This window comes from Neopelma chrysocephalum, unplaced genomic scaffold (genome assembly GCF_003984885.1).
Source record: "Neopelma chrysocephalum unplaced genomic scaffold, ASM398488v2 Primary Assembly neopelma1_26, whole genome shotgun sequence".
NCBI classification, from domain to species: Eukaryota; Metazoa; Chordata; class Aves; order Passeriformes; family Pipridae; genus Neopelma; species Neopelma chrysocephalum.
In genome coordinates, this window is record NW_020897695.1 from 15230566 (window position 1) to 15247576 (window position 17011).

Here is a 17011-nt window from a genome sequence, read left to right on the forward strand (position 1 = left end):
AGAAAATAAGAATTTATTTCAGTGAACTAGGTCACACAAGAGGAACAACAGTGTTTACCTAGTGAAAGTTCTGGGTCAGAGATGGGCCTGTTTGTGTTTGTTTTGGCCGTAGCCCATCAGACCCATCCCGCCACAGACTCCCTGTGAGCGGTCTTACCAGCAGCTTAAAACCAAGCGCATACTTACCTGTATTTTGGCTTACCTTGAACCTTCAAATTGATCTGTTTGCTTCCCCATGCCTCCTCACTGAGCTTGCCTCAGCTGCTGTGGGATTGCATTACTTGCATGCCTTCGATTTAGAAGGTTTGCTGCCATTTGCTGAGGGTACTAAAGAACACAGATGGCGAGATGCCACAGGAGGGCTTGCAGTCGTGCCAGCCTCGTCCCCACAAGGGTTCAAGGCCACTCAGGCTTTACAAGGAAGTATCTCAGGCATGCAGGCTTGTTGGTGCCGAGATTTGTATGAAACAGTGCTTCCCCTTCCGGAAGAGACTCCCAGAGACACTCTTACCCCGGTGTGTTTTTGAGTACTTTACTTGATCTAATTTTGGGAAATCCTTAATTGCAGATGAAGAATTCTCCTTGGCAAATGTTAATTGTATTTATTTGGGGAAGGGGAAAAAATAATTCTCCTGAGGAACATGCTGTTTTTATAGTTGAAAAATAAATCTGTTTAAGTAATTAGCAGATCAAACTGCCTGACCAGGTGACATTTCACATCAGTTGCTGTTTTAGCATTTTAAATCTGTAGTCCTATTCCATAAGCAACAAGTACACCAAAACAATTGTTCTCATTTGTGCTTGATGCCAGTAGGTTGTGCAGGATCATCCATCTTGTAAGAAAAATAAAAATATTCTTTGTATTCTGTCAGATGTTCCTCCCTGCACCTTTCAGATGTTAACAGGGGCTCTTGAGCTCGTTTCTACTTCATAGGCAGGTTATAGAGGAAAGTTAAATAATCTGTACAATTTAGTGATCCGTTTTATAAGGTAAGCCTGCTTTGGGAACAAGCAACAAATTTGGGAACAAATTTTCCCATTTGTGTATTCATAAGTAAATGCATCTGCTGTTACTCAAGATGAGAAAGGACTGTCTACTTGACTCTGTAGACAGACATTTGTTGACTTTTTATCTAGGAAGTGTAAATCATGTGATTCTGAGCTGCAGTTTTTAAAGTGTGGAATTCTTCAGCAAAGTGATGATTATTCTCCTTGAAGTCGGACGTGATCTATCAGACTAGCTTGAGAGAAACGCTGGGTGGGCTGAAGGATGATAGCAATTGGGGTAAGAAATTTGATTTTGTTTAGGGATGATCTTCTTGAAGTTGATAATAACTTGCAGCTTGAAAATCAGGGTAACATAAATTTTACTTTTAAGGTCTGCCTGTGACAGTGATGACAAATTTATGTGAGCTATGTCCAAGAGGTCAGTGAAAAGAAAGTGAAAAGAACAAAGTAATTACCAGTAGGCTTGCACTGTCTGTATGGGGATTTTCACCTTCACTGGAGAAGTTCTGGGAGTCACAAATCAAGAGGGATTGACAGTCTTTCACCTGGTGCCTGTGGCTATGAAGTACAGGATGCCTTCGCTGGGCACCAGAACAGGCAGCAATGTACCTTCTATCCTTCTCAGCACAGGAAGGGATCTCTTCTGTCTGCTGACCGAATCTTACTTGGTCATCCATTGTGCATCTCTGCTGGAGATGATAGAATCAGAAAACTCTGATCAGCCTTCTCCTCCAGAGAGATTCCCCTGCCCCATATAAAGGAGGGACTTCTCTTTCTTCAAAGAAAACGCATTTACCTTGTTGCATACAATGGAAAGCTTAGCACTGTAAGCAAGCAATTTCTAATATCTGTGCTCCTTTTTTGACATTTCCCACCTCTCTCAGAAGTACTAATGGCTGGAGTTGTCTCCCATGATGTGGAATCACTTTCCTGCATTTCCTCAGCTGTAGGAAAGACCAGATGTCTGTATTTAGGAGATATTTGCTAAATGCAGCCCTGTCCCATCATGCAGAATTTTCATACTGTGCCTGAGGAATCACTGAACTACAACTGGTGTGATGCTGAGGGTGTTATTTTACTAAAAGAAATTTAACATGCCTGCCATTGATCAGAAGCAGTTATTGCCTGAAGGGAAATGCATTGAGTACTGTTGCCCATTTTTACAAGGTAAGGCACAGAAGATGAGGACAAAATGGAGTGCTTGTTTCTTTCTAGTAGCATCACTCTGATAGTGCAGTTTCGGCTGCAGTCAAAAACAAGTTTGTAAAATGCTGAGCTGCCCTGTGCATTCCCTGCTGTAACCGCCTTCTTTCTACACAGTACATAGAGAATTTTAAGTAAAAATTTGCTTTTGTTTTCTTGATCCAGTGTACTGTTTCCTCCAGATATTATCAGAACATAAAAAGTGTGACGTCAATTGAGGTTCCAGAATTTCCAGTATGAAATGCATCTGCTGGAGGTTTTTATTTATCTTTTGTCTGCTTTTGAGTAGATTGAGCCAGATCAGTGTTTAATCATGATTAAGCCCATTGTAATCTCTGTTCTTTATAAAATCCCTCTCCAAGCAGAGCAGGTTGTTTATTTGTGAAAGGTTATCCCTAGGAGCTTTTCTGTGTTTGGAAGAGAGGTGCTGCTTTTCATTTGCAGGGATAACATCGTTTCTTGCTTGCATGGATATAAATGTGGTTATGTGTGCATTTGATGTGATTTTTTGGGGGGTTTTCTTTTGTTTTTTTTTTTTAAACTGGAGCAGACATGTACCCCAGAAGTGCAGTTAGTTCAGAACTGAGTCTTTGTGTGCATATTTTTAGTTGCCATAATCCTCCCGTACAGTATGAGCCCCATCTTGCAGTCTTGCTTTGCTTTGAGCTGTTGGTTAAAAAAGATCATAAGGCAATTTGCAATTAATGAATTCGTTGCTGTAAAGAAGTTATATTTGCTGTCTGTTCTTAGAACTATCCTTTCCAGAAACCAGTTGACCCCTTTGAAAATCAAGTACATTTGGCTGTCCTCTAGAGTCAGATAAGGAAACAGCAGTCTCGCTTTCAGAGAACAGGAAAAGGAGACGGCGATGTGGCCGCTGACTTAGTCGGGACCTTTGTTCAGTTTCTTCCAGCCCTGTTACTGCCTCATTTTTCTGGTCCCCATTTCTAGAGAGGATAGGTGGAGTCAAGTCTTTCACCATCTCCTTAGCCTAATTCAGCCGGGATAGACTTCTGCATAATTGATCAGCTGTTGTAGGTCCTCCTGTCCTGTTCCTTCAAAACCACCAAGGAGTCAATGATTAACCACCTAGAGTAAAAGGAGATTATTCCAAATTGTCCAGCTGATTTAACTTTAATTCTTTTTCTCGCCTTATTCCCTAATACTCTGTCCTTTTGCTTTCCCACACCCTCCCTATATTTCCCCCTCTCTCCCTTGTCTTGCTTGTTTATCTGAGTGCAGGTAATACTCAGGAATGCAAAGTATTAATTTTTTTCAAACTTTGTCCGCTGGGGTCATAAAAGCTAAGAGTGAAGGGAAGTATAGCTGTTATTGGGAAGGAATTGTTTTTGGCTGAGTGGAACTGGAAATGATGTTGACAGGCTTTTTCGGTGTTATCATATCTACTAAACTGGCTTAGGAATGCTGCAGCTATACAGTGTTTGCTTCTGGCCTTCCATGTTTTCCTCCTTTCTGTCCTCTAGGAGGGATTTAGATGGCTAGAAGCTTAAGGAGATGTATCGGTGGGCCTTACAGCTGTGGCCAGCTCCATGATGATTTCAGTAGTTCTCTGTAGGAGGACCTATGACTACTTTGTCTTTTCAGGCCCCTCAACTGCAAACTCTCATCACGTGGTTAGCAGCATTGGAAGCACAGGCTTTAATCTACTAGAATTTCTGGTGTCTTTGATCTTGGCTGGATTGCTTTTTCTCTTTAGTTGCATTGCCCATCTATTTTCTGATGATCAGTGGACTTCAATGAACAAAACATGAGAAGCCATGCTGTACACACCACAGGGAGCTACAAAGAAAACAAATTCTCTTAAAATTCTGTCCTTTATGAGGTGCCTTCTTCCCTAGAGCCACAGGTGTGCCTCTCTGAGCAGTGGTGGTATGGAGGTTGCTTGGTATAATAGCTGGGCATTCTTTTGTAGGGCATCTGGTCTTATCCCCAAACAAAAGCCAAACTCACCCAATAGTGAAATAATTCTCTACACTTCCAGAACAGGGAGAAACAAAAAATATGTGTTTACAAGTGCTGGCATGTATTAAGATTTGGTTGTGGGTTGTAGAAGTAATAGGGGTTCTTAGTCAGTCCTTTTTCCTGATATTTTTCTAGAAGATGGCAGAAGGCAAAGCAACTTCATAGAACAGGACCAGTTTTGAATAGTCAGCAATCTGGGGAAGGGTGGGGTTTTCTGTTTGGCCTTCCCCCCCCCCCTTTGATATAGCAGCAGGGGTGTTTTAATGTGCCCCCAAAAAATTTTTGATCGTTTATGTGGATTAGGTAATCCATATGCTCTCTATGGGAAGCCAGAGTCCATGGCATCTGTTAGAACAGAACAGTGGTCAGGGTTGGAGGACAGTCCTGTAGACTCTGTGGAGGGCATGCCAATAAGGACAGACAGAAAACCATCTATTATTACTCATGCAAACTTATAAATAAAGCATGTGCTATTTCAGAGAGGAATCAGCGTCAAATTGGGTTCTTTAAATTAAGGGCTAGAGCTGTGAAAAAGAAACAAAACAGGTGTATGAGATTTTTTTTAAAGGTGAGATAACATGGCCTAATGCTAGCAGCCTGGAAGTGATCCTCCTGATCATAAGCATCCAAAAAAAAAGTAATGGATTAGGAGGTGAGACCAATTTAAATAACTTTACAGAAGGTGGCACAGTGTTCTGTAGGCTGGTGTAATCAATGCCTGAAGGAAGAATAAATACTTGAGGCTGTCAATTGTTGTGAGTCACTTTATGTGTTTCTTTCTTCCTTGTTTTTGTGTTCTTACCATGGGAAAGAATGCTTGCTCTAAGCAGAGATGTAAATCAGCTGGGGAAAACAGTAATACTAACAGTAGGAAAGAAATGAAGCCACAAAACACCCAACTCACTTGCCATCATCTCTAGAAACTAGTAAATTTTTATCATGGGAATAGAGAGAGACCTAGTTATCTTAAGTGCTTAAGCAGTTTTCCTTGATTAATAGCATTCAGATATTGTGATTTCCCCATTCTCTTTCAGTTTTATTTGCTTTTCTTTTGTATTAGCACATTTTTTCTCCCTTCCCTTCTCTGGCTGAAGGCAGTGTGCAGATCAGGAGATTCAGATCATGGCAAATAGATAGAGCTCACTGGTTGGTTTGTTTGGGGTGTTTTGAATTGGTGAACAAGAAACTATTTTGTATCACTTTTGTATCTCATGTTTCATAGGATGATTTTCTATTTGCCTTCCATATTAGGGGCTAGGTTCTGATAAACTCATTGTCACCTTGTGTAGTCCTGGTAGTTACTGGGTGGATAAGGTTGTACTCACAGTGATGTTGTTTTAGACCTCACCAGAGAAATCAATTCCTGAGTTTCATGAGAAAAGAATCATCCCAGGAATTAAACAAAAACCAGAAGAAAACAAAAACAACAACAAAAGAAGAGGAGTTCCCAGGAAGCCACTGACTCCTGGTTGCCCAGTACGTTATATCTAGTCCAAATTAGCATGGTCTCCAAACAACTGCTGCATGGATGCTCATGATTTTCATGATTCTATGATTTTAACACAGCTTCCCAGTTGAGCTGGGTACTGTTTTGTGACAACGTAGCGGAAGTGCTTGAATTCAACCACTCACCTCTCATAAAACCAGCTTGATGAAAAAGATAACCTCATAGTCATGAGGGTTTCTTTTTACTCTTCCTTATATCGCATCAGTCCTCTGGCATGTCATTATAGCTGTCAATGATTATACTGCCTGGTTATGAAGAATAAAACACTCTCTTGAAAAGACTTCAAGAACAAATTGCAAAGATTTATGACCATCCTTGATGGCCTCTTGAGCGTTAATTCCTGTGTTATGTTTAAAAACAAAAAGAACATCCTTAGGAGTAGGAAAAGAAGTAGTCAGGAAATGTCTTCTGCCAAATAAGTCTGTCTCATGAAGTACAAGTTAAAAGCTCAGCTTGTGAATGGAAACATGAGAAATTAAGAACCCACAAAACTTCTCCCACATGGAGGCCTGCCAAGTATGGCCGTACTCTTCCACAGGAAAAGGGCAGCATAGACTTCCACCAAGCATCCATGAAGACACCTTCCTATTAAATGGCAAACTGGTTGAAAGATAGTGAGTATTCCATTTTGACAGTAGGTAGCTGAACATTCCACAATTCTTTACTAGTGGCCTGAGCACTTAAAATGTATTGGGGAGTTATTGCATTGCCTCTTTCAGTTTTTGTTTTGCTGCTCTGCACCAAAGGTTCTTCCCTGTTTTCCTTTTGAAGATCTATAAAAATACAGTGTTATAAATAATCACTTTTGTTTAGGATGAAGGTAGGAGAACAGGCCAGTGAATGATCTGCATTGTTGTCCCAAGAACACTGTGATTAAAGGAGAGTTTTATGGGCTACAATCTGGTTTTTAATCATATATTCAAAGCTCAAGAAAGTAATTTCCTCTTAGATATTGCAAAGAATTAAACAGTTGGGTGACTGTGGTGAGCTATAATTCATCTGGGAGGGCAGTGTAGAAAATCACTGCTAAGTTTTTCCAAAATAAATACTCAAAAGGGAAAGCAAATAATGTGAGAGTGCAAACTTAGGCTCCTACCACTCCCCAACTGATCCTGTGAAGCCTGACTTAAAAAAAACCCCCACAAGTGACTTTATTCAAATAGGTTCGTATATGGAAACAAACCATTACACACTTTTGATAACTGAGATAATGTTAAGCTTATCAGCATAATTATTTCCCGCACATTCATGAAGTACAATAGGTGAGTAACACAGCAGTGGCAGGAGAGAGGCACATGTCCAGCTGGATTCACATCCATGGGCAGGTTCAAAAGAGAGTCAAGTTCAAGAAGAGGCTCAGATACCTGATGTAGGAAACAATACCTTCGGTTTGAAAAGCTTTCCAATCCTGTCAGGCATCATTTAGCTGCTGCCAAACCGAGAGGTGCCTAAATGATGGGGTCCTCCGAGGCTTTGCCAACCAGTGCCCCTCTGCAAACACAGAATTACACCCTTCTGAAGCAGGCAGAGAGACTTGGACAACTTAGTTTCTAGCCTATGTATAGTTGGGCTTCAAAAATGATCCTTCCTCGTTCTATCTCCTCTGAGGAGCTCAGTCCCAGAGGTTTCCTTTTTAAAGTAAGCTTAGAAGTGTTTTTTGCAGCAAAGCTGGGAATTCAGGTCACCACAACACTGCTGGGTGGTGAGGCTGCAGCATGGTAAGTGTTTACTCTGCAGTCCATAACGTGGTGCCTGGAGCAGTCATTTAGGAGCTGAGTGAGAATCTGATCTTCAGAGGAAAGAAATCCTTCCTCTATGGGTGTCTGAATTACTGGTATGCTCTTTAAGAAGCAGAAGCAGCACATTTTCTGCAAAAACAAATGAGTTCATCTGGAGTTGATGGAAAAGCCATAGGTGCCTTCAGATGGACCAAGCTTTGGGACCCCAATTTGCATGCACATTATGCCAAAAAATGATCTTTGTATGTCCATAGCACACAAAGGTATGTTGAGGTAGTGACTGTGCTTACAGGTGCTGTATTATTTCTGAAGAAAGACAGTGTTGAATATTTGGCTTTGCTGAAGGGCTTTACCTTGATTTCACCTCTCACAACATTTATGGAGCTTTTTGAAGGATGCATTAGATAATGTTTGTGAAGAATGTGGAGGGTAGCAAGGATTCATTCAGTCATGAATCTGGATGTTTTGGTTTAGTTCTAGGAACAGCAAACCAGCATATAAAGGGTGGGAAAGTATTCCCCCAGGTCTCAATGACCCAGTACAAACAGGACACACTAACATGGCCAAAGGGGCAGATAAGCTTTCCATGAGTAAACCTGTGGCTTTTGCCCTTTCAGTGGATTGGTTCCTTATCTTTTTTTTATCCTAGAATTTTTCTCCTAAACCTTATAATTTTTTAAAAATTATTATTTCTTCAGCTCTAATGCCATTATAGATTTATGTACAATATGGAGAAGTAGAAAATTTTTTCCATCACAGATATATACATGTGACTGAGAATGAAACTGATTCCCTGGGGGGAGGTTGTTCTTCTTTGAAAACATCCATAATTCTCTGCTTATTGGACCCCCATCTGCCTGCCAAGTTTTATTTGCCCTTATAATATCAACACTTGAACCACACAAGCAATAAATATTATGCAGTCTTTAATGAAGTCTTCCTAGAAGGGACTAGTTTCATGGGCATGTGAAAAATCTTGTATCTTAACATAGAGTCACTCCAGCTTCCCCTCGTGTTACTTATATGGTTCCTCTGAAGGCAGTTTGTGACTGCTTCCCCTATGGCAGTGGATTCATCTAGTTCTTGTGTGTGTATTCTTTTACTGTGTTGCAAACAGGAAAAGGATATGCTTGAGGGAAAGGCAAACAAGCAATAAAGGCCTGAGACAACACTCCAGTCAGTGGGAAATGGGATCCAATGCTGAGTCTCTGTTTCAGCCTTTAACCACAATAACACTTCCTTCCGTGCTGTTACCTTTGGTTATGGGAGAATCCAAATGTCTCTGAAAGGCCTGATACTCCTCTGTGTCCTCTTCCTGAGTTGCTCCAGCCTGTGGGAAGTCAGTTCAGTGTTACCGGGCTGCAGAAGTGCGCTGAGCATCCTGGCCCAGCTGTCTTGCATCCCCTCTTGACTTGTGTTGTGCCGTCATGTGTGCCCACACCAGGACAACAGTCCTGAAGCATCTGACCTTTCCCTACCCCTACCTCAATAGCCAGTTCCATAAAATACAGCACCCACAAATCTCTCCACCCCTTAACTCCACCTATTCCTATTCACAAATGTGATCTAACACAACAGTCTTCTTCTGAAACATTGGTGTCAAATCAGGAAGTTTTGCTTGAAAACCAAAGGTGTTGATTTCAACTTCTCAGAGATGTTTGTAACGTTTCTGCTCCTGACTTTCTGGGTCAGGCTTCTTTAGGGTGCACCAACTGTAGGTGTATCCTGTATGTGGTAGATTGAGTCTGTTTTTTCAATGAGAAATACAAGTCCAGTTGGATGAATAAAGAAAAGAAAGGATAATGTGCATTTAATTTTTAGTTTGTGCAGTACATAGGGGTGGAGCAGGGAAGTCATGTATGTATTAAAAGATAGATTAAAAAAGAGCAGTGCCAGATGGTCTTATGAAGCCACTGTCCATTTTGTTGTATCTTCTATCAGAAATATATTAGACCACGTTTCAGGATGAGAGTTTTATTGAAGAGGGTTGGGGAGCTTCTCCTCAAGTGCCACTGCACAATTTAGATGGTATATCTTAGAGATCTTCTGTTTACCCTTTCCAGAAGCACCAAATCCATCACTGTGAGATGCTCTGTAGCATAAAACAGCCCTTACCTTGAACTCCAAATTTCTTTCGCCATGGTGATGGGGAAATCTTTACTAATATGACGCCTCCACATAGCTGAGATGATAAGGAATTGATACAAGTCTCTTACTCGCCTCTGGTACTCATTAAAGCTGCTCCCTCTAGTGCTTGCTAAAAGAAAAGTAACTGTGTATATATGACATTTTGAAAGAAATATTTATTTCCTAGTTCTCATCTCTCTTCTTCATTAAGAGGAATGAAAATCACCTTTGCTTTGGTGAAGCACGTTGTTTACCTTAACTGCAGTGCCCTTTTTGGCCTGAAAGCTTCTGTGATAGTTAACCAGAATGGACATTTAATTTCTTTGAGTACCTTTCTAAAGTTCAGGTGATGATTACTGGACCAAGATGCACAGTGTCAGAACAATAGGCTCACCATGGAATCTCCTCCTCACTGCTCCTTTACTCCTCACTCTTCTCGCAGCCTCTGTGCTTATTCCAAGTCTGAAATTATTATTAAACCCTAAGACATTGTTTTCCTCGGTCACATTTAGTTTCCTCAGGGTTTAGGAGTAGTCCATCTTCTTTTTGAGGAAAAGGGAAGTGGCTGGCTAAGGGTGGTTCCAAGAGCTGGTATGACAGGAGTAATGCTTGTCAGGCAAAGATGTGGAGTGGTGTCGTCATCTGTCAAGGATAGTGCTGCTGCACAAATGGAACTGGATGCACAAATAGCACCCCAAAATAAAACACAGAGTAACCAGGGCATCCTGAAGAAGAGGTGGTGAGAGCTGCTTATGGGCTACTGCAGGGTGCTTGCTGGCAGCTCTCCTAGTGGGCAGAGTTCCTCCACCTGAAGAGATCTAACTTTATGCACAAATTAGATGCTTTTGCTGGCAGCATTTGCAGTGTCCTGGGGAGGCAGGTAGGTGTGTTAGGGAGTCTGTAACTTCCTCATAATCTCCAGCACGTGCCAGCCCAGCATATGTTCTTTTATGCACTCCCAAATTAATCCAAGACCCCTTGCCTTCCCCTCTCCAGTCCCTCCTCAAATGTGCGTTTCTCCAGCTTCTCCAGCTGCCCTCTGTTCTTTTCCAATATCAGTCATAAGTTCGTTCCTGTACCTGTCCTCTGCTTCTGGACAGGCTGGGAGGAATGGGTGCCAGCTCTTTATCAGGGTGGACAAAGAGCAATTATGTCTTTGGATCCTCCCTTCTTGGGAAAGTGATGTATTGCCAAGGAGCAAAGGCAATGGAGCTTGTCCCACTTCCTGGAGTGGTGGCCCTTGCTGGCACCTTGCATGCCAAATGGGGGCGATCATTGACTCATTTTTGGTTGGAGAAGACCTTTAAGATCATTGGGCAGGTAGGTACCTGGCACAAGGGAGTTGACCTCTCACGAGCACAGGCTGCTCTTGGCTTAGAGTATGCCTTGGAGCCTGGTGCTGCCATGTTCCTGCTCCCTGGCAGAACTGCCTATCCCACAAAACCCAGCACCCAGCTGGAAGAGAAACTGTGGTGGCGTAGATGTAATATAGGGCATAAGTAAACAAGCCCTGGTACTGTTGGTCTTATGGTATGCGTGTGAGCTTTGACTTGGTATGTGTAGCACGTTATGAAGAAGCTGATTAAATTTCATGAAAATTGCAGCCTGAAAGGCTCTGGAGAAAAACAAAACTAGAGCTTTTTTTTTTAAGAGGATTTGGGTAAAATAAAAAAAAGTTGTTCTTATTGACTGAGATTTTAATTTTCATTTTTCTTTACCACTTGGAGAACTGCTTCGCAAAGGGATTGGCATAGGTCTAACTTAGCCTTGCAAAGAGAAAAGGCATTTTTTTTTCATTCTTGTTGTGGGCTAGGAGCTTGCCTGTATATTTTTACTGCATGAGGGAAAACATAATGTTGGTTGACATTGGGTTTTGTGGGCAGAACAACATGATTTGAAAAATGCCCTTCTCGTTTCAGCAAAAAAACATGACCTCAGCAAGTATGCTGTCACAGCTTCAAAATCTGTATGCCTGTAAGCCCTGGAAAATGGGCACAGACTGAAGTCAGCTGCTGTAGGCCAAGTTCTCCATTGCTGCAGCCATACCCAGAATGGGCTGATGGCTTTTTTTTCTGAACAAACCGTGTAATCTTATTTGTCATCTTTTTGTTTGCACAAAGTTAAATCAAGGCCCTAAAAAAAATCAATTTGGAGGAAACAAACTATTCAAACTAGTCAACTGCAGATGCTCTTTTTAATAAAGTGATGGCTTCTGTAGGATTTATCCACTCCTGTCATATGCTTTGTGCTGGCTGGACTTTCTAGACAGCTGCAACTCAGAGATAAGTTAACTCTTTTGTCAGGTTACAGTTGAACTCCTAATTTCTTTTTTGCTGATTTAAGTTATTTAAATGTTAAATAACTCATTCACGAAATTCACCCTGTTTAAAGACATCAGAGTGGCACCAGGAATGAGTAATTATTGCTGCCATGATTTATCGTGTTTGTTAGGGTAGAACCTGGTGATAAGTTGAGAGCCAGGCTCTGTTCCCAGGCCATGCAGACACTCTGTGTGCCTCCTTGTTTTATAAATCTGCCCAGCCCCAGCTCTACATGAAGGTACATAACAGGCAACAATGTGGTGTGTTAGTGTGGCATCTTGAATAAGAAGCCCCAGCCAACTTCTACATGTCAGAAAACTGTTTTAAAAGATGTGCCACATGTTTTTGCATGGTGCTTGGCCTTCTGAGGCAAAAAAGGGTGGCTGAGTTTTGTGTTTCTGAAAATCACTGCTTACAGCTTCAGCCTCCAGGATGCTGAAGAACTGCAGACAAGGCAGTCAGTGCAAGAGCAAGATTTTATTTTCATTTTTGAATCAAAACATAAAATAAACATGACAATAACTATTCCATCATTTTACTGGTACCTACGTAGGAAACTCTTATATCTATGCAGCTCTGTAGATCTTCAAACTGCGTTTGGCATGCCCCACTGCAAAGAGTTGCTGTGTGTACAATGGTATTGTTTGCCTTAAAAATCCTTCTTCGTTAAATTGCTGCTTGATCTGGAGGGACATTTTGGATACAAGATTTTGTCTGAGGGTCCTCTTTCACTGTGAAAGCCTCTGCATTTCAACACGGTTTATCCAGTGTCAGAACAAAATGATGCACAGTGGAAGTCCCTGTTGCTCTTTCACGGTGGTGACTTTTAACTATCCCCTTTCCATGCAGCCAGAACCTACAGCACAGCCAGGGTGTTTGATTGATGCCTATCCCTGCCAGTTTCCAGGCTGAGCCTTTCTGGAGCCAGCATCAGCTTTGCCAAGGACTCTAGCTCCTCCTGTTAAGCCTTATTTTGAAACTCCTGGCAAAATGTATTCCATATTGTCCACATCAGTGAGTTCCAGATTCCAGGTTTTCCAGGGTGGTTTTTATTATTATTTATTTATTTATTTATATGTCAATCTCAGGATGTTGCCCAGGTGGGCTCAGTGGTTCTCCACAGTGTCCACAGTTACAGTATCCCTGATCTGTTGGGTATTTGGGCGCAGCCTCTAAAGCTCTGACCATGTGCTTGGACACATAACAGTGTCTGAGTGCTGTGGCTGTATAGCAGTGACCAGGAAGATGAAAACCTCTAGGGAGCATGAGAAGGACGTGCTGGAACTCTGTGCGAGTGTGCAGCCACTTCCCTCATGCGTGGAGGTTCTCAACCACATGTCCCTGGCATAAAGTCAGAGGAACCTTAGCCCCGAAACACCAACTATTGAGCTTGGCCTACACCCTTCCTCTTGTGTCATGCCGGTGGCTGCATTGTTGGAATGGAGCCAGCCATGCTATGGGGGCCTCCTGACCCCTGGGAATATTCAGCAGCTTTTCCTGAAGCCCCTGGCAGGGATGGGATATGGTGCAGTCAACATCTTTGAAAGCAGCACAGATGCAACCCCTTTCCAATCAAACGGGTAGCTTTGGAAGGGAAAAAAAAAGGGTCTGAGGGAGAAACGTTCTACTCGCAGCATTTGAAATGAAGTTATTTTAATTTTTATTTATCTCCAAGTCAGGGGTGAGTCACCCTGGGATGTGGCTCTGACCACCTCCTTTGTGAGCCTTCAGGGAAGGCAAAGAGCACAGCCTGTGGTCCACAGTGCCTCTTACCAATGCTTTATTACGTGCTTTATTTTGCAATTTTTTAAAAACCCTACGAAGCTGATATTTTTTTTTCCTCTTTCTTCTCTCTCTAGTTTTGTATGGAGCTGAACCAGCCGACACTGCCAAACATCCGCAAGTGGAAGGGCCCTAGAGGATGTTGGAAGGGTGTTGTTTCCGAAAAACCCTCAGGCCAGCTACACAAGGTACATTAATCCCTAAGTCTGAACTTTGGCTTTGCTTTCTTTTCTCCCTCTAACCAAGGTTATATTTTGAGTGTTTAAGGCAACACACGTTGCAAATCCTTTTTGGCAAGGTTTGCATTTCTTGTTTTTTATGCTGACTGTTCCTATAGCTTTCAATTTGACTTCGCGGTTGATGTTTTGGGAGAATTGTGGTGTGCTTCTAAGGAGGAAGGTGTGTGTGTGTGTTTGTGGGAGGTATGGTGGATAAAGGCAGTACAGAAATACAGAAGAAAGGCTACACATTAGGGCAAGGAAAGAGCCCTCAGTTTTGCCCCTGGTAGGCAGCAATACTTGTGAATTTTTTTGTCCTGATCACCTGAGGTTGTTCCCTGGTGCTGCACTGGCTGGCATTTGTAAGGGCTCCCCATTTTCCTAGTTTGCAAATGGAGAGTCTGCAGAGGGGCTGTGCAGCCTACCTCCTGACCTGGAAGAGTTTCCCACGTTCTCCAGAGTGGTTTGCACAGGTGTTAAAAATGCTGTGGACACCATTTGAAACCTGCACCATGCTGCACTGTGCTTTTCCCTGCAGCATCTTCTGCTGTGGAAATATGTGTATATACTGTAGAGAGGTACTAATTTATGTGGTGGTGACAGCTGCACCTGCTACCTTTGACAATATTCAAGATAAAGCTGCATTGGGCTGGACATGACTAACAGTGCCCAAAAGCAGTGTCTCCCAAAGGAAATGTCTCTTTTTTCCCTTTAAGGGTGCTAATGAGTTTTCAGAGCAAGGTCCTCCTCAAACTCAAGCCTGTTGTTGCTGATCAGGGTCATTCTCATGATGCAGTCATTGGAGTGGGGATGTTGTTGTGGGGTAGAAGAGGGAACGGAGACCTGTTATGTAACAAGTGGCGCCTTGCAGTACATGGGGCTGTCTTGAACGAGCTATTTGATCTGGAATGATCTATTCTGAGCACTGTTGTTACTGTGGCTTCAGTTGTGTCCTGTAACCATTCTCCTTGGAATCCACATTTCCTTAATTTGGCTTTTCCAAATCAGGTTGCATCACTGTTCACTGGTGATTTTTGGGAGACACACCTCTTTTTATTGCCCTTCTGGGTAAAACCCAAGAATGAGGGGGGAAAAAGAAATCAAACTTCAACTAAAACCTACCACCTGAGCAGCACAAGGATTGGACTGTAGCTACCACCAGACAGGCATGGAGGTCTGAATGTGTCCAAGGTTTAATACAATTCACATTTAATTGCAATGCACAGTGCAAATGCCCTTCAAGACATTTTTATTCCTGGCTGGAGTTTTCCTTTGGGATCTCTTGGTAGGCCAGATCATTAAAACACTGAATATAAATAGTTGTGCAAAACTGTGAAAGTTGTTCCCTCCACTTTTTCTCTTTTCCCAAGAATTATTAATGAATGTCTCAGAGTTTCTATGTTAAATCCAGAGTCTTCCATCAGTTCTTTCTTGAACTGTATTTCCAAAGATAGCAATGGCAGTTTTGACTATGGGCTGAGTAAATAAAACTTATCATCCACCTCAGTTTACCGGTAGGGAAATAAGGATGAATGGTTCCCAAAATTATGAGAGAAATGTGTGGCCAAGCTAAGAATAGAAATTTTATCTACTGACTCTTCTTTTTAGCTGCTTTAACAGAAATCTGACTGTGCTGGAGAACCCTCCAATAAGTCAAAAAATCTCTTTTAACACTGGGCTAGTTAATGAGCTGGTCAGGTTTGAACACCATGTACACAAACGCAATGCCACGAGGTAACACAGTGTAAACCTCACGAACAGAGCATCTTCGGCACAAACTGATCTCAGGAGGCTCTACAAGGCTAAATAATGCAAAATACTGGATGGTGCTTCAGGCTCATGCTTCCACATGTGCCGAGCATTTGGCCTTCAACCAGCAATGACTTTTGACTGCCATGTTGATGTGAAGACTGGAGCCAGGAAATAGCAAACAGCTATTGATAACAGTTTTATTCTTCCACATCTTTTCCTGTAGCAGTTTTCAGACCTTAGACTTCTGACTAGTGGAATAATTTCGTCAGTAATTAAGGGTTAGTTATCAAAGGAGCTGCCAAAGAATTTTAGCCAACCTTAATACTTTCAAGGCTCTTGGGAAGTCAGTGGAGCAGTTAACATTTTTTTTATTGCAGCTGAAATGGAGAAAACTCTTTTTTCCGATGGATTTAACTGTGATTCGCTAAGGGAAGCGGGTTTGAATGGTGCCAAGGAAAATGGTGTCTGGGTGATGGGAGGAGAGGCTGACAGACTTTGAATTAGATACTGCTGCTGATGCGACCGGGGTAGGCAGCTTTCTGAAAATGCCAATTCCGTGTCACGAAATTATCAAAAAAAAAGCCCATGCAGGATGATAGAGCTGAAAGGAGCACAGAGCTGAGTGTAAAATGTTCAAGCTGGAAAAGAGACAGCAAAGATTGACAGGACTGAGAGGTCTAGACCAGATTTCACGCCAAGAGACTGAAGGGGCCAAGGTGTTTTTAGCTTGCGGGTGACAGAAGGCTGTGAGATAGCATACGGCCTATGGAGAAGGAACAACTGTGTGCAGCATTGTCTACTGCAAGCCCTAGCAGTCACCCAGTGAGACCACAAGGCACTGAGCTCATGGTTAGAAAAATAATCCTGTGGGTAAAGAACTATCTCATTATTGACCATGCTCAGAGGAATGCGGTGCTTTGCCTGGACTCGGAGGAAACAAGGACCACATCAGCCCAAACACACACATGAGAGGCAGCATCTTTCACCCCTGTGGTGGTCTTGAACATGCCCTGCCTGTATAAAATAAAACAGATTATTAAATCCTTGGCAGGACTGAGCAGTGCTAAAATTACCTGAGTGTCCAAAATAACCACCATGCAGGTGTGAGGGGCTGTGAGTAGCATAGCAATGCGTGTTTCAGCTTGGCACGCTCAGTTTTCAGTGAAGTCAGCGGAGGTGCCCAGGAAGCGTTCCTCCCACATCTGGTGGGGGGTTTGGATGGGGTGCGATAAAGAAGCCTTTCCACCTGATCTCTCTGTCTCCTACTGATAGCCTAGGATGCTATTTCTCCTTTACACATAGTAGGTTGGGCTGCCTTCAGCAGGCGCCATGCCTACATATAAACCTGCATCATCTTCTACCACCTCTGCA

At 42.4% G+C, this 17011-nt stretch overlaps 1 protein-coding gene across 1 annotated transcript in view; it reads left to right on the forward strand.

Annotated features, from left to right (window-relative positions):
• EEPD1 (endonuclease/exonuclease/phosphatase family domain containing 1) overlaps positions 1-17011 on the forward strand; it is a 61959-nt gene that overhangs the window by 36476 nt on the left and 8472 nt on the right. The window contains exon 3 of the mRNA XM_027675675.1: positions 13748-13858. Coding sequence (XP_027531476.1) covers positions 13748-13858 — 111 coding nt within the window. The remainder of the gene's footprint in view (positions 1-13747; positions 13859-17011) is intronic.